At 31.8% G+C, this 17573-nt stretch overlaps 2 protein-coding genes and 1 non-coding gene across 3 annotated transcripts; all 3 read left to right on the top strand.

The window, feature by feature from the left end:
• The first annotated feature begins 938 nt into the window (after positions 1 to 938).
• LOC132306516 (trans-resveratrol di-O-methyltransferase-like) lies at positions 939 to 2707 on the top strand. Its single transcript, XM_059803960.1, has 2 exons — positions 939 to 1734; positions 2025 to 2707. Exons 1-2 carry the CDS (start codon positions 955 to 957, stop codon positions 2325 to 2327), a joined length of 1083 nt encoding a protein of 360 aa, XP_059659943.1. The 5' UTR covers positions 939 to 954; the 3' UTR covers positions 2328 to 2707.
• Positions 2708 to 8818: 6111 nt separating this feature from the next.
• On the top strand, positions 8819 to 10584 carry LOC132305102 (probable O-methyltransferase 3). The gene is made up of 2 exons (XM_059802785.1): positions 8819 to 9698; positions 9979 to 10584. The coding sequence occupies exons 1-2, from the start codon at positions 8919 to 8921 to the stop codon at positions 10276 to 10278; spliced, it is 1080 nt and encodes a 359-aa protein (XP_059658768.1). The 5' UTR covers positions 8819 to 8918; the 3' UTR covers positions 10279 to 10584.
• A 6412-nt stretch (positions 10585 to 16996) lies between these two features.
• Positions 16997 to 17068, top strand: TRNAQ-CUG (transfer RNA glutamine (anticodon CUG)). The gene has a single exon. It is a non-coding gene; the product is annotated as a tRNA-Gln (tRNA).
• The last annotated feature ends 505 nt before the right edge of the window (positions 17069 to 17573 follow it).

The following is a 17573-nucleotide window of genomic DNA, read 5'->3' on the forward strand; positions in this document are numbered from 1 at the left end:
TGTGCGGTTCAATTTGGTTTTCTAGTGTCGTTGTTTGGTGACGGATTGAAAAATTAGTAATCCGTAATGATCGGATCGGTTAATAGATTAGGTGCTAAAAAAACCAAACCAATCCGTAAACCGATCCGTAGAACTAATATACATATATTATATACCATATATAGTATAAGTATATGCGGAATACATTATTAATGTTTTTATTTTCTTTAATCATTAAATTCATGCAGTTTTCAAAAGTTTCAGAACAGAGTTAACAATAATAGATTCTCTTTTTCCCTTTAAATGACGAAAATAGTATTTTGCCTCTAGTTTCAGTTTTCTTAGTTGTATTTTGTCAAGCCTAATCCGTGAGAATCAAACCGAACCAATCCATTATTTCACGGATCGGTTTGGTTCGGATTGAGAGTTCCTACGGATCGGTTTGGTTTCTGATTTAGCCAATCCGTGAGGACCGGATTGGTTTGAATTTTATCCAAAACCAATCCGATCCAATCCATGATCAGCCCTATGTAATAAGGACGAGAGAGAAAAAAATAATAATATAAATATAGAAATATTTTGGACCTAATATTAAATTTCTCTATTGATTGAAGTTTAATAATATAATAAAATAAAATTTTTAGGTAACTTATAATATATAAGGAAAAAAATTTTGGGGACTTGAAAAAAAAATAGAAGAAGGTGATAAACAATAAAAATCTTTTAGCTCAATGTCAGATCCCTCTATTTGTTGATGTTTAATATTTAACATAATTATTTAAAAAAAAAGTTATAATATATTCAGAAATAAAAAATTATGATAACGTTCTTATTGGCTAGGCGACTGCCTAACTAGCCAGTCGCCTAAGGCTCCCGCGCACCTGATTCCCATCCAACTACTTTGAATCTTTATAAATAGCAGATTCATGACTAATATGCGAGGAACAAAAAAGGTAAAAAGGAGCTACAGAATTCATGGATCCCATTCATGGTGAAGAATCAAGTGAGTTGTTTCAAGCTCAAGCTCACATCTACAAACACATATTCAACTTTGCGAATTCCATGTGCCTTAGTTCTGCTCTTCAACTAGGCATACCAGACATCATTCACAACCATAAACAACCCATTACTCTTCCCCAGCTAGTCACAGCACTTCAGCTTCCTCCCACAAAAACCAGTCATGTCCACCGGCTCATGCGCTTATTGGTGCACTCTAATTTCTTCGCTACCACGAAAATTCATGTAAATCAAGAAGAAGAAGAAGAAGAAGAAGGGTATGTTCTCACTCCATGTTCTAAGCTCCTCCTCAAAGATGAACTCATCACTTTGGCGCCATTTGTTCATGCAGCGGTTCATCCGGTTCTATTCACTCCATGGCAATTCTTGGGAGATTGGTTTCGCAGCAATGATATCAATGCATTCCAAACTGCACATGGGGTTAAGATGTGGGAATTTGGAGATCAAAACCCCGAATTCAACAACATTTTCAATAAGGCCATGGCGAGCGAGTCTCAAATGATGAGACTGATTGTTGGAGACTGCAAGGATATATTTGGAGAGTTGCATTCACTGGTTGATGTAGGAGGTGGCACAGGAGTGGTTGCTCGGATTGTTTTGGAGGCGTTCCCTCATATCAAATGCACAGTATTTGACCTCCCACAAGTTGTCGCGAGCTCTCCAGAGTGTGAGAACCTGAATTATGTTGGAGGAAATATGTTTCAGTCTATCCCTTCTGCAGATGCCATTTTATTGAAGGTTTGAATTTTCTTTCTTTGTGAAATTTGAGATAACTTATTTGTCCTTTCAAAATTATTTTGCTGTATTACCTAAAATTTGTGCCAAGGGGATTATTAATTTATTACCAAACTCAGCTATTGTTTATGGAATAGTTATAGAAGAGGGAGGACTTGTTTTCCAAATTTTGAAGAGTTCTGAAATTGTTAAATTTAATTTAAAATTGAAAATAGTGAGAAAAAATTAAGAAAAATAAATGGAAAATATTTATGTTTTAAGAATTTATGATGATGAAGACAAGTGATTGGCAGTGTGTTTTGCATAATTGGAGCGACGAGGATTGTGTGAAGATACTGAAGAGATGCAGAGAAGCCATTCCAAGCAAAGGAGGAGGGAAAGTTATTATCATAGACATGGTGATAAATGGTGATCAGAAAGATGAACATGACATTGCAGAAACAAAGCTCGTCTATGATATACTGATGATGGTTCAGGTTACTGGGAAAGAGAGAAATGAGAAAGAATGGAAGAAACTCTTCCTGGAAGCTGGTTTTAGTAGCTACAAGATAGCACCCATCTTTGGTTTAAGGTCAGTTATTGAGGTTTTTCCTTAGGAGAGGCTTAATTATGTACTGTGATAGCCTAATGAATAATGAACTTCTTTATGGCTATGGAAGTGCCTACTTTACAATTATATATGTAATTTAAAAAACTTATGATACTATGATGGTGTTACCAGTCTACTCATGCAGATAGGTTGCAATTAAGGGAACTTTTTATGACTTAACACTTCTATGTCATGAGAGTGAGCCTGGTGGCATTTAGTAGGAATTTGGATCCTCGACTCATTCGAAAAAGCCCAATTATTTTTAGTTGTCTAATTATTTTTGTCATTTATGGATTTATTCTTGCGAAACTTGTAAGTGCCCATCATTCTCATATTTTTCGACATAGTGATCCATCTTTCTGAAAAATATCTGCCTTTCTTTTTGTTTCTTCTTTCCTTGTTAGATTTTGTTTTCTGGTGATATTGGGTTAGCTGGCCATGTGACATGATCTTCAATAACTAAAAATTAGCATTGTGTCCCATTACATATTTCATCTTCAATTTCTAAATATGTAGGCACGTTTTCAAAGTTTTGAAAATCGTGAACAAGAATAATATTACAAACATGAAGTAGAGAAGTGCAACTCATGAATCTTGGACTCAACTTATCTTGGACTCAACCCAAAGTATCTGCCCAGTAGAATGCACCTCCAATTGCTAAAATGAGAATATCATCCACTAATTTCACAAAACTAGGACCTGAAAGTACAAATATGAAATGTGGTAGCACATAAAATAAAGTTATACTGAGGGGTAGTTACGGGATTTTAGTTATACAGTAAGAATGACTTTTAGAAAATAAACAGTGAAAATTCATGTTCATGGTTAAAATTCAAAACTTTGAAAATCGTTACTTTGACTATAGGTAAATAATCTCTCAAAATCCACGTTTTATATAATTTTTTCTTTTTTGTCAAAGTTAGTAACTGTGAAAAGTGTGGACTTTAACTCCTAGGTAAATTGTTTTTTTTTAAAAGTCTACTTTTCTATAAATTTTCCCTTTGAAAAACAATAATAAAGGTAATTTCACATAGTACTAAAACTAATATTTACTTTTCGCATTCACTATCAAACCACAAGCTTAAATTCAACCAAGTACTGGATTGGAGGTTCACCTACAAATGGACTTTGCTCAAATAATATCGAATATTAAGTTTTTCATAGCCTCTTGTCAATATTATAATCCTGATGCAGACATGTGACATACTTCATCCAAAACACATTCAAATTAATTTACATTCGTTTTCTTATAAAGTTGCATAAATACTAGCCCAGTCCAAACAATCTGCCAATTCACTGTTTAGATTTGGCACTCTGATCAAATGGACTCCTAAACAATCCTGATTAAAAATATGGGAATAATGCATCAACTCTTAAATATTGCAAAATAAACACTTGCGCACACACACACGGGGAGAAGAAATAGAAATTTTATAGGTGGTATATGAATTTGTGTGTGTACAATTAGAACTTAAACAGAATTTTAATATATGGGAGAAGAAATAGAAATTTTATAGGTGGTATATGAATTTGTGTGTGTACAATTAGAACTTAAACAGAATTTTAATATGTGTGTGTGTGTGTATTTGAGCATGTACACAGTACACATATTATATTATGTGGGAATAATTAAATAAATGGTAAGCATTACGAGCACAATTTAAAATTCGACAAATACGAAAAAGAATGTCAGTATAAAGCAACTTAATAAAAAGAAATTACAAATATGATGAGTTATACAAAGTAATTTTGTGTATGACAAAGTATCTATACATTTAGGACATAATTACCCCTAAGGCACTTTATTTGACTTTACCGAATTGCCCTTGAATTACAAAAATATATATATAACAAAAAAATTATTAGAAATCAAAAAGTCAAAATTGCCCACACTAAAATATGAGCCACTCAACCTATTTATGCCCCATCAAACATCTCCCAACAAACATTTATGCATCATGAAACGCAAAAAATTAGGGTTCAAATATGCAAACACTCTCTATCTCTCCTTCTCGCCATTAACGACGGCACGAAGTTTCAGATCTACGGTGATTGGCACCAAAGAACATACCCACTTTTGCAGTTCAAAGCTGTACTAGTGTCACTGTCTCTCTCTCCCTCTTGTTATTGACGCCTTCGATGAAGAAGCTTCAAATTTGCAGCAAAGTCATTTTAGGATTTCAAGTTTTACATTATTCAATAAAGGATTTATATTAGATAGTAAATGTTCTACAGTATTCAGTAAAAGTTTTACATTAGCACAGTGAATGTTTTACATGAGTTCTGTGAATTTTTTACATTGCTTAAGTGCAAGTTGTATATTATTCAGGAAACACTTAATGCTCCGATGCAATTGGCTCCTGGTATAACAAAGAAACACAATAAACCAAAGGCCCATGACAATGAAGAAGCATTGAAATTTTTTATTGCTATTAAAAACAAACTAAGCGCAACATTGAAAGAGAGAGATGGCTTCAATTATGTTTGAAATTAGCTTTTGGTCGGAACAGTCGCCATACTGTGCTGTTCGCTAGATATGTTGTCTTGCCCTAGCATGAGCCACAAAGATGAGAGAGAAGAAAATATAGTGTCTGCAAATGAGCCTTTAATGGATTCTATTGTGTTTGAAATTAACGTTTAGGCGGAAATTGTGATAGAAGAATGTGATCTTTAGTTTCTATTTGCTTGCCCTAGCGTGTGCCACAAAGATGAAAGAGAGGATAGATGGGAAATGGGTTCCAAAATTGAAAATGAGACTTTTTTGTTAGATTGTTGAAGGTTAGTTTTGTAATTTTATGTTAGATTAAGTGGGCATTTTTGTAATATACTTAACAAAGGCTGAGGGGTATTTTTGTATGATTCCTTTTTTTGTAAATACTTTTGTTAAGTTATTTTATACTAACATTCTTTTTCGTATTTTAAATTGTGTCCCCAACACTTAAAATTTATTAAATTATCCCTATGTATGTATCAATATATAAGTACTTATTGTTTGGGTATATGAGTTTCCATATATTTCAAAAGTTACTAGGTTACATGAAAAAAAACAAAAAAAAAAAAAAACAAAAAGAAAAAAAGAGCTCATTTCCAAGTTATGAAAGCTATTCTCATTTTCCGCGAAATTAAATATAATTTGCAAGTATCCAAGGTGCTTAATATGTATCATTTCCTCCCTCCTATAAATAAGTGATATAATGTACAAACCTATATATTATATATTTATATTCATATATAACCCACGTTTGTTTCAACATAATTCCAAAAAGAAATAGTGCCTCCCACACAATAGATGCATATATAATTATAGGTTTAGAGATGCGGAATGAGGGTTATGTGATGTAATGAGGCTCGTTCCCACTAACATCATTCCCTTTCTTTATATAACATCATAATTCGGAAGATGAATTATTTTTTGTGAGGAAATCATTTTATGGGCTTTGATATTTTTGTGTAGGACCATTCGAATTCAACATGAAACTGGGGGCATACCACAATTACTCTACTACCCATACTCATGGACCAAGGTACAAAAAGTTTCATATTCGTTGCTTTGGTTAACAATTTGAGCTCTTGCAAACTCTCTTGTCCAACAATATTAATGAATGTTGTTAAGAGTTCTATTGATTTAGCACTCTCTGTGACTTCATTGATTTAACAAGTTTTATCAATTATAATATAAAAATTGGGTTAGAATTGTGCAGCAATAAGAGCAATTATTGAATGTGAAATGTAAATATTAGCTTCTTACCATCTCAGCTGCATTACTTGTAAGGAATTATATATTAGTTGGTCATTTTATATTTGTATGATATTATGAGGATTAATCATTGATGAATCTGTTTTTTTGATGTCCGGTTTCTTATAACAAGTGCATAATATATCGCTGAGCATATGCCTACCTCCATTCGATTCAATATCTACTAGCACGAGAATTTTTTTATACATTATCCCAAGGGGATCCGAATTCTCAAATAGAATTCAATATGGTTGCAAATATATATGATTCCACCAATAAGACTTGTCCTTCTTGATAATTTAATACGGTTGCAAATGTATTCGGGTAATAATACAAAGAACAAAATATCAAAGTTTGATCTAAAACAAGTTCGCAAATTACGAGTAAAAAATGTCGAATAGAGGATATGCATGTGGTGGAGTTTACGCTGTAGTGATACAATACCAATCAGCATCTTCAAATTAAGAGAAAGTATCATTTTTCTTTATTTATACAAAGCATCGAGAATGACAAATCAAATTATTATTATTATTTTTTTTTTCTTCCTTTTCCCAGCAGCGAAAGAAAACAGAGACTAAGGAGAAGAAGGGAAATCACAACTCAAAGCCTCAATCAACTTAGGTGGCAAGGAATGCCACTCTAAATCATTGATTCTGAACTGAAGAGCCATCCAGCTAACAACATGAGTAACAACATTTTGAGTTCGAGACACCCAAATCAGAGTAGAGATCGCAGCCAACATAACCAAGTGCTCTACCTCCTCCATGATTGGAACCAAAGCCAAATCAAATTTTGCTTTTGGCTTCTCTCGTTCAGTGAATGAGAGAAGTCTTTACTCCCAACAAACTAATGACAAGCCTGAGTTTGTCTCTTCTCTTCAATTAGTCTTAAAAAGTTTTTCTAACTCAAATATTGACAAAATATCACACGTCCTCGTTTCACGACCCGAAAGGTTGGAAAGGTCATGAATAAACAATAAATTATTTGAAGTCATGAAATACTGGTAAAAAAGCTCCAAAAAATATTATTAATTAATAAATAATTTTGTTTTATATGGTATACATACATATGATGAAAAAATTCATAAAAAAACCTAACACAATTTTGAACCCTATGGTCCAATTAGCATGTGATGTGTTTTAGACATTATGTTTTTGGTCAATACTAAAACAATCGTTTTGTTGTAGGAGTGTTTTGGGTAAAAATTGAAACCATATTTGATAACAAAAATTCATTTTGGAAAATTCAAAAATTGAATTTGCCCAAAATGTCCAAAATCCAAACCATGAGGTATGATGATCATCATGATCATGATCATTATCACGAGTATGGCAACGGTGTTTGGAGGCACGACGAAGACAGGAAAGAGTACTTTACAGGCAATGATCATTCCGGGAAGGTGGTGGTTTCCGTGAGTAAAAAGCCTCTGAAAGGGATCTTGAAATCCCCCTCTTTTAATTTTTCTGAGCCTACTTCTCCATCCAATTCTAAGGCTTCTTTTCCTCAGACTAGTTTCTCATCTGCATGCACATCCAAGGGACAACAAAATGGTAAATGTTCAAAGCTAAAAAGAGCTAACTCAAAGGGGTACAATGTGTCTTTTGTATAGGTGGTCGTTGTGTGAGTTAGCATTGTGTGTGTACAAGACATAAAAACCATGAGCTCTTGCAAACTCTATTGTCCAACAATATTAATGAATGTTGTTAAGAGTTCTATTGATTTAGCAGTCTCTGTGACTTCATTGATTTAACAAGTTTTATCTATTTTAAGATAAAATTTGGGTTAGAATTGTGGAGCAATTATTATTGGATGTGAAATGTAAATATTAGCTTCTTACCATCTCATGAGGGGGTAGAAGCCTTCTTTCGTTAGCTCCTTATGGTAAATAATTGGCCTTTACTTGTAAGGAATTATATATTAATTGGTCATTTTATATTTGTATGATATTATGAGGATTAATCTTTGATGAATCTGTTCTTTGATGTCCGGCTTCTTATAGCAAGTGCATAATATATCATTGAGCACATGTCATCCTCCATCTAATCCAATATGTATTGGCACGTGCATAATATATCATTGAGCACATGTCATCCTCCATCTAATCCAATATGTATTGGCACGATAAATTTTTATACGTTGTCCTAAGGGGATTCGAATTCTCAAATAGAATTCAATATGGTTGCAAATGTATTTGATTCCACCAGTAGGACTTATCCTTCTTGATAATTTAATACGGTTGCAAATGTATTTGGGTAACAATACAAAGAACAAAATGGTAAAGTTTTGACACATTTTACGAATTTAAAAAATGTCAAATAGAGATTACGCATATGGTGAAGCTTACGCTATACTAACACAACACCAATCAACATCTTCAAATTAAGAGAATGTATCATTTTTCTTTATTTATGCAATATTCAGTTATTATGCCATTTGTCATATAATATTCAATTGTGGAAGGGTAAGTAGCTCCAACTTTTTTTCAAAATCAACTAAGCATGAAGAATGAAAAATCAAATTGCTTTTGGCTTCTCTCATCCAAAATTTTCCATGAGTTTCTTAAAATAATGCTAGAGGGACCCGAGCCTTGAGCAGAGTTCTTTATAGATGCTCGGTGGATGCAAGTGTGCTAACAGTACTCTTCACATGGTTGCACGTGTTTTATATTAATTTATTGAATTTTGAAACAAGTCAAGTCATTTTCATTGTATCTATTGATTTTGTAAACTATAGTAGGTCGATAATTCTAGGTTCCTAACAGGACAACATTCCCATGCAACAACTTTGAATCTTTATTAATATCAGCTCGATCCATGACTAATTTGTGAGGAACAAAAAAGGAAAAAAGGAACAACAGAATTCATGGATCCCAATCACGGTGAAGAATCAAGTGAGTTGCTTCAAGCTCAAGCTCACATCTACAAACACATATTGAATGTTGCACATTCCATGTGCCTTAGTTCTGCTCTTCAACTAGGCATACCAAACATCATTCACAACCATAAACAACCCATTACTCTTCCCCAGCTAGTCACAGCCCTTCAACTTCCTCCCACAAAAACCAGTCATGTCCACCGGCTCATGCGCTTATTGGTGCACTCTAATTTCTTTGCTATCACAAAAATTCAAGTAAATCAAGAAGAAGAGGAAGAAGAAGAAGGGTATGTTCTCACTCCATGTTCTAAGCTCCTCCTCAAAGATGAACTCGTCACCTTGGCGCCATTTGTTCAGGCACTTGTTCATCCGGTTCTATTCACTCCATGGCAGTTCTTGGGAGATTGGTTTCGCAGCAATGACATCAATACATTCGAAACTGCACATGGGGTTAAGATATGGGAATTTGGAGATCAAAACCCCGAATTCAACAACATTTTCAATAAGGCCATGGCCAGCGATTCTCAAATGATGAGACTGATTGTTAGAGACTGCAAGGATATATTTGGGGTGTTGCATTCACTGGTTGATGTAGGAGGTGGCACAGGAGTCGTTGCTCGGATTGTTTTGGAGGCGTTCCCTCATATCAAATGCACAGTATTTGACCTCCCACAAGTTGTCGCCAGCTCTCCAGAGAGTGAGAACCTGAATTATGTTGGAGGGAATATGTTTCAGTCTATCCCTTCTGCAGATGCCATTTTATTAAAGGTTCGAATTTTCTTCCATTTGAGAATAACTTATTTGTCCTTTTAAAATTATTTTGCTCTATTACCAAGAATTTGTGCCAAGGGGATTATTAATTTATTACCAAACTCAACTATTGTTTATGGAATAGTTATAGGAGAGGACTTGTTTTCCAAATTTTGAATAGTTGTGAAATTGTTAAATTTAATTTAAAATTGAAAATAGTGCGAAAAATTTAAGAAAAATAAATGGAATTTATGTTATGTTGTAAGAATTTATGATGGTGAAGACAAGTGATTGGCAGTGTGTCTTGCATGATTGGAGCGACGAGGATTGTGTGAAGATACTGAAGAGATGCAGAGAAGCCATTCCAAGCAAAAGTGGAGGGAAAGTTATTATCATAGACATGGTGATAAATGGTGAGAAAGATGAACATGACATTGCAGAAACAAAGCTCGTCTTTGATATACTGATGATGGTTCTGGCTACTGGGAGAGAGAGAAATGAGAAAGAATGGGAGAAACTCTTCCTGGAAGCCGGTTTTAGTAGCTACAAGATAACACCCATCTTTGGTTTAAGGTCAGTTATTGAGGTTTTTCCTTAGAGAGGCTTAATTATGTTCTGTGAGAGCCTAATGAATAATGAACTTCTTTATGGCTATGGAAGTGTACGTCTACTTTACAATTATGTATGTATTTTGAAAAACTTATGATTCGATGATGGGGTTACCAGTCCATGATGGAGTCACTGTCTCTCTCCCTCTTGCCATTGACGCCTTCGATGAAGAAGTTTCAAATTTGCAGCCAAATCGTTTTGGAATTTCAAGATTTACATTATTCAATAAATGTTTAATATTAAACAGTAAATGTTCTACATTATTCAGTAAAAGTTTTACATTAGCGCAATGAATGTTTTACATCAGTGAAGTAAATTTTTTTACGTTGCTTAAGCACAAGTTTTATATTATTCAGTAAATGTTTTACATTATTCAGAAAATATTCTACACTTAATACTCTGATGCAATTGGCTGCTGCTGTAGCAAAAGAAACACAATAAACCAAAGGCTGATGACAATGAAGCATTGAAATTTTTTATTGTTATGAAAAACAAACTAAGAGAGATACAGCTTTAATTGTGTTTGAAATTGGCCTTTGGTCAAAACCATTTATTTTGCCCTAGCGTGAGCCACATAGACGAGAGAGAATAAAATATAGTGTCTGCAAATGAGCCTTTAATGAATTTTATTGTGTTTGAATTCAGCGTTTAGTCGGAAATTATGATGGAATAACGTGTTCTTTAATTCGGTTTGCTTGCCTAGCGTGAGCCACAAAGATGAAATAGAGAGGAAAGATGGGAAATGGGTTCCAGAGCTGAAAATAAGATTTTTTGTTAGATTGTTAAAGGTTTGTTTTGTAATTTTATTTTAGATTTAGTGGGCATTTCTGTAATATACTAAAGGCTGATGGGTATTTTGGATTATTTTTGTATGATTCTTTTTGGTAAATACTTTTGTTAAGTTGTTTTATCCTAAGCATTCTTTCTGGTATTTTAAACTGTGTCCCCAATAGTTATAATTGATTAAATTATTCCTATGTATATGTATATATATATATATTTTTAGCATCTATGTATATTTATATAAATAATTATTGTTTGGGTATATGAGTTTCCATATATTTCAAAAGTTACTAGGTTGCATGGAAAAAAAGAAGAGAAGAGAAGAGAAGTGGCATTTAAGTTATGAAAGCTATTCTCCTTTTCCGGTAAATTAAAAATGTTAAAAATAATTTGCAATTAACCAAAATGCTTAAAAGGTTAAAAGATATTTTAATGATGAGTCAGAACAAACACGTACATCCTTATATATCTATCTATATATATATATTTTTACAAAGTAAAAAATCTTAGAAGTTAAATTAGTAGATGCATAGAGTAGTAGCCTGACATTTCAAAATTCACCCGAAGCATTAATTCATTGGGCTATCGAGACATCTGCTTTATCTATCTATATATACTATTCTAATTTTAAAATATTTTTCATTTTTTGTAAAATAAAAAAGTCTAATAAAGTCTCATAAAACTGCCTCCATTAATTTCAATAAAAAATAGCACGTCTCACATATAAATATATGCATGCATATATAGTTATTGAAAAATTTTCCTCTTCCTTGAATAGAAAATTGAAATTCACTTTAAATTTCTTAATAAAAATTAGCCCCTATCCTAATTTCTTAACATTTTTTATTTAAAAATAGAAAAATAAAAAAGTCTAATAAAATCTAATTAAATCACCTCCATTAATTCCAATAAAAATAGTATAAGCCCCATCCTAATTTCTTAACATTTTTATTTTTTGTATAATAAAAAGTCTAATAAATTCTCATTCAATGGCCTCCATTAATTCGAATAAAAATTAACACCTCTCACGTATAAATATATACATGCCTATATAGTTATTGAAAAACTTTTCCTCTTCCTTAATTAGAAAATTGAAATTTACTTTAAACTTCTAGTGAAAATGAGCCCCTATCCTATTTTCTTAACGTTTTTCATTTTTTTTAAAAAATAAAAAGTCTAATTAAATCACCTCCATTAATTTCAATAAAAATAGGGCGTCCCACGTATAAATATATACATACATACACATCATATTATTGAAAAACTTTTCCTCTTCCTTGAATTAATTGTATCATTTCCTCCTAAGTAATATAATATACAAACCTACATATTATATATTTAAATTCATATATTACCCAAGTCTGTTTCAACATAATTCCAAAAAGAAATAGCACCTCCCACGTAATACATGCATATATAATTATTATTGAAAAAAATTTCCCCTTCCTTAAATGGAAAACTGAAACTCACAAATCGTTTATTTCTCTCTCCTATCATTTTCTCTCTCTAGATTTTACTTTAGTTGGAAAAAAAAAGGAGTGTTCTCTGTTTTTTTGTCCCACTACTCTCAGGTTTACGGATTTTTTTTTTATTTTTTATTTTTTTATTTGTACTTTTTTTTTTCCAGACTTTTATATGTTTGTAACTTTAAGTTTATTGTCTAAATTTTCGAACTCTATTTGAAATTTTCATGTATAGTTTCAGTAATGCATTGATGGATGAACAAAAAGAGAGCCTGATGCTTCGAGTTGTGATCGTTTCATGAATGTCTAATTTTAAACTTAGAAAACCAATAATTAACATGGCATATTTTGATGTACTTATTTTTTTTTTTTTCGACTTTTTTACTGTTATTATTTTACTTATTTTTTCAAGGTCATTTTGATTTGAATTTAATTAGACAATATTCAAGTTAGGCAAATATATACTAAGTATTTATGTCTGATCAAATGGTTATCCTTATATTGGGTTAAACACCATTATGAAGTAAATATTTACATATTAGAGTAAATTGATCTTTTGTGAATTCTTTTAATTCTTTTTTTTTTTTTTTGCAAAAATAAATTGACAATCACATGCTGCAAGTGGATTTTCTTAATATATACTGTGTGTATATGTGTATATATATATATCGGATATTGGAAGGTTATGCCATATAAACGCCCAGGACGCACAGCTTGATATTGATGGTTTGCATGGCAAGTTGTTTTAGAATTATGATAGTGTAAAATTGTATACTTTATTTGTTTGGTCTAAAATGCTGTAGAATTGTTTAGTAGGTAGGTAAAATATCTTAGATATTCTTTAGGGAATATTCTAAAGATCCATTCTAAAAGCTCTACATGTGGTGTACGTCCCTTTTATGGCCTTTTATTGTAACGCGCTCTGCCTATAAATAGGGATGTAAATCAATTGTCCGATATCCAGCCACAAAGTTTAAACGTTTATTTACGTATATTTTCTTGAATGATAAGTATATTTTGATAATAAATACAAACAAGTATGAGTGAATTAAGTAATGTCACTTCCAATACAAAAATAAAATAATATAACATAGTTTGGCTTTGAATATCAACTTCAGAATTTTGTGCTGCTTTGCTGCTTTGTTAATAATTTTATACTCATTCAACCCATTTTATCTACTGAAATAATAATAAATGTGATAGTCAAGTCAATAAATTGCCAATTTTTATACTGTGATAGTCAAGTCAATAAATTGCCAATTTTTATACTGTGATGTGATGTCATAAATAAATACGCAATAAGAATATCATTATTTTTATTTTTTATTTTTTCTAAATTTATTTTTTATTAGGTAGGTAATTTACCATATCTTCTTCTAATTGAACTTTTTCTATTCCATTTACCTTCTAAAGAAAAAAATTGTTGGCTGTGGTTTGGTAACCCAGGGAGGATTTGAAAAGTTTCACATCATAACCACCAAAACACTCTTTAGATGATGAGATGCCCAAATGCTCGTCATCTACATACATCTAAAACCCTAGTTCACAAATGGGCAGAGTGTCCTCTTCATCCTAAAACCACCCTCAACTTCCAGTGCTCAGTTAGACTTCAAAACCCTTCAATAATTTATTTGAATTTCACTCAGCATCAGAATGAGATCTCGTTTCCTTCCTTGAGCGTTCGCCATATTGCAAAAATTGGGTTCAAAGGCTTCCGCTCGGTCCAATAACGGTGCCCATTCGACTGAAGAGGATTTTGTTACCAGGGTTTCGAAAGAAAACCCTAGCCCAGGTGGAACCTAGTATTTGGAAAAAGAGGACGTGAAGACAAGTTCTGATTTTTGGGGTTTTTGAAATTCTGAAGAGATTGGAGTCTAAGAAGAAGAAGAAGAAGCAGAGCGATAAGGTTCGACACGAGAATGGGGTGAAGTCTGATGTTGTGTATTTGATGATATTTTGGGGGAGTACATAGGGAAGCTTTATGTACCCGAGCAAATTTTTGGCGCCAATTTGTGGAAGAGGAAGAATTCGATAGGGGTTTCGAGGCATTGCTGAAATGAGCTTCGAGGATTTTCGAAAAACCTTGAGGAATGATGAGATAAAGCTTTTGACGATGAAGGAGGAAACAGGCGTGCCTTGCAGTTACAGATTCAAGGATTATATTGTGGACTTGAAAGAAATTTCCAGTGACAAGAACTTACAAAGAAAAAAGTGGTGAATATACACTTCTTATTTCGTTATAAAGAATTTATTCGTTAAATTTGACCATTAAGCTGTGGATTATGTTTTCGTTAACTACTGGAAAGCAATGAGTTTGGATTTGTATTTTTCAAGAATTATGCAATCAGTCTGTTTTTTAGAGAGTATAAATTTGAATTTGTTGTTATTCTGATTGGACTTGCTGGTAGCATATTACTCTTTTATCACCTGAACAAAGGGTGTGTGGTTTATTGATTATTTTTTCATGATATTGTTGACAATTTCGGAATGGATTTAAATGAATCATCCATTTGTGTTTTTGAATCAGATACTTTAATTCAAGTTCAGTCTTATATTTATGGAAACTGAATAAGTAGTTGACTTGTGCTGCTTGACCTTTGGATCACTGAACTCACAATCTTCTGAAATGTAGCTTCTTTATATCTATAATATTGGCAGGAATAGGTTTTCGGTGGGAAAACAAAAAACATGTTTTTTTTTTTTTCCCCTAGTTGATAAAAGACAGATTCTAAGAGCCATGTGTAGGCGTGTAGCCAGTTGTTTTACAATCTCTATTTGATGGTTTGTTGAACATGTGACTATAGCTTGCAATGTTTTAGTTATTCAATCCCTCATGATTATAAACAAACACATTTCATTTGTGGCAAATTATGGTCAATGATGCATGCATCTCCTCACTGATTTAGGACTTAAGATTGCAAATTTTATAGTTTTCTAGGAGTTTGTGAATTCTCTTCCAGAGCAGATTTATACTCTCTTCCATATCTGAAATTGTGCATTCATTATTTAGGATGGACAGGAGCAAAGTTGTCTCAGCTCCTCCAAGAGGCTGCTCTCGTGGCTTTGGAGTATTATTTAGGATGGAACATTCTTTGTACTAGGATTTGGAGTATTAGTTGAAGATTTCTTATGGAAGAAAGTAAGAGAGATGAGTTGAATAATTCCCAGGACTGACATAATTGATTGTCAATTATTTATCAATCAATCATATGCCATGGATTGCTCAGTGTAACTTTTTAACTTATACTCTCGAATGATTTGCAAACTCTGAACTCTGAATATGTACAATTATTCGTCAACCATACATATCATTTAAGCCCAGGTTTAATGTGATATGATCAAATATTTTGGTATGGTCATTGTTAGAAATCTTGGGGTATGTAGAGAACTCATGCAAGATTCTTTAAGCCATGTATATAAATATGAAATTCCTAAATGCATTTTTTATTTGGAGTATGGAAGAAAGTAAGAGAGATGAGTTGAATAGTTGTGATAATCCCAGGACTGACATAATTCATTACGTATGATTCAGATGGATGGTGTGTTAATTTTAGTACTATCAATTATTTATCAATCAACCATGCCAGATGGATTGCCCATTCTAACGTACTTTTTAACTTCGACTCTCTAATAATTTGCAAACTTAAAATATGTACAATCATCAACAAACTATACATATAAAATTAACAATAGATACCCTTTTAATAATAGTATAAATTTTTTTAGAAATAAATAAATAAATAGGTAATTTAAATTTTATCAATTTGTAATTTGGTGATTTGAATTTTATTAGGTAATTCTCTTTTTATATCAATTAATAAATATCTTTTTTTTTATAAGAATTCTTTTTATATCAATTAATAATAATTTTTATATTAATAAATAAATATATATTGAAAAATTAAAACTCTTTGCACATTTAATAATAATATAAATATAGATATATATACTATTATTAAATGACAGTCGAGAGATAATTTATTTTATTTTATTTTTTTAATTGAGAGATAAGAATTGAGTCTCATAAAGATTATTTAGTTACTAAAATATAGAATTAGATAATAGCAAGTGATATATATATATATATATAAGAGAATTGGAAAAAAGAAAAGGAAAGGGACGTAGTTGTTTATATATATTTATAGTTTATATACATACGCAGTCATAGGGATCAAATGAGGAGAGAGAGAAAAAAAAATAAAGAGAAGGAAAGTAGGTTTTTTTTTTTTCTTTCGGTAAATAAAGAGGAAAATATATATTTTTCTAAATAAAGAGCAAAGTAGTTGTTTATATATATATATATATGTATACAAACTGTGTATATGCGATGAAGTGCAGAGGGTTAAAAGGGCCGTTCTGTTAAAAAATATATAATTTTAGTGTGTCATGAAAGCAGGGAACATTACAAATTGTCCTTAGCATTGCTTTTAAAAGAATTTAATACTGGCCCAATAACAAAAGGGTTCCATGGTCTAGTGGTCAGGACATTGGACTCTGAATCCAGTAACCCGAGTTCAAGTCTCGGTGGAACCTTCACCTCTACCTTTTGCCTTTTGTGGATAAAAACACTTTTTATAAAAATATTGATAAACCAATTACGACCCAAAATTAATTTTAACTTAAAAACAAGGTGTGAATATTTAAAAAAATATTATAAATTTTAGAGGTTAAGGCCCATGCTTTTTGTTTTGGGGCTGCGTGTCGATTTTACCTTGTTTTATTTTACACCGTACTAAAACACTTCGTGAATAATGATTCAAAATCAAAATACCAAAAAATTATTTTTTCTTATTTTGACAACCGTTCATAGTCCAAAACCATAAGAATATTTATTTTGAACACATTTTATCATTTTGCATACCAAAAGAATATTTATTTAAGTTAATTTATACTTATTTTAAGAATTTTCCATGACCCAAAATCATAAAAACATTTATTTTGAACACATTTTATCATTTTGCGTACCAAAAGAATATTCATTTAAGTTAATTTATACTAATATACAAATATATTATAGGTATAAAATTTGATATACACG

Source organism: Cornus florida, unplaced genomic scaffold (genome assembly GCF_030987335.1).
Source record: "Cornus florida cultivar Cherokee Brave unplaced genomic scaffold, ASM3098733v1 CherokeeBrave_3.0.0_Hap2_Chr01, whole genome shotgun sequence".
NCBI lineage: Eukaryota > Viridiplantae > Streptophyta > Magnoliopsida > Cornales > Cornaceae > Cornus > Cornus florida.

What these genes read in the sequence shown, in the direction of transcription:
- LOC132306516 (XM_059803960.1), top strand. Translation starts at nt 955, where the DNA reads ATGGATCCCATTCATGGTGAAGAATCAAGTGAGTTGTTTCAAGCTCAA. An exon ending in CAGATGCCATTTTATTGAAG is followed by an intron (nt 1,735 to 2,024) that starts GTTTGAATTTTC and finishes AGTGATTGGCAG; the next exon opens with TGTGTTTTGCATAATTGGAG.
- LOC132305102 (XM_059802785.1), top strand. Translation starts at nt 8,919, where the DNA reads ATGGATCCCAATCACGGTGAAGAATCAAGTGAGTTGCTTCAAGCTCAA. An exon ending in CAGATGCCATTTTATTAAAG is followed by an intron (nt 9,699 to 9,978) that starts GTTCGAATTTTC and finishes AGTGATTGGCAG; the next exon opens with TGTGTCTTGCATGATTGGAG.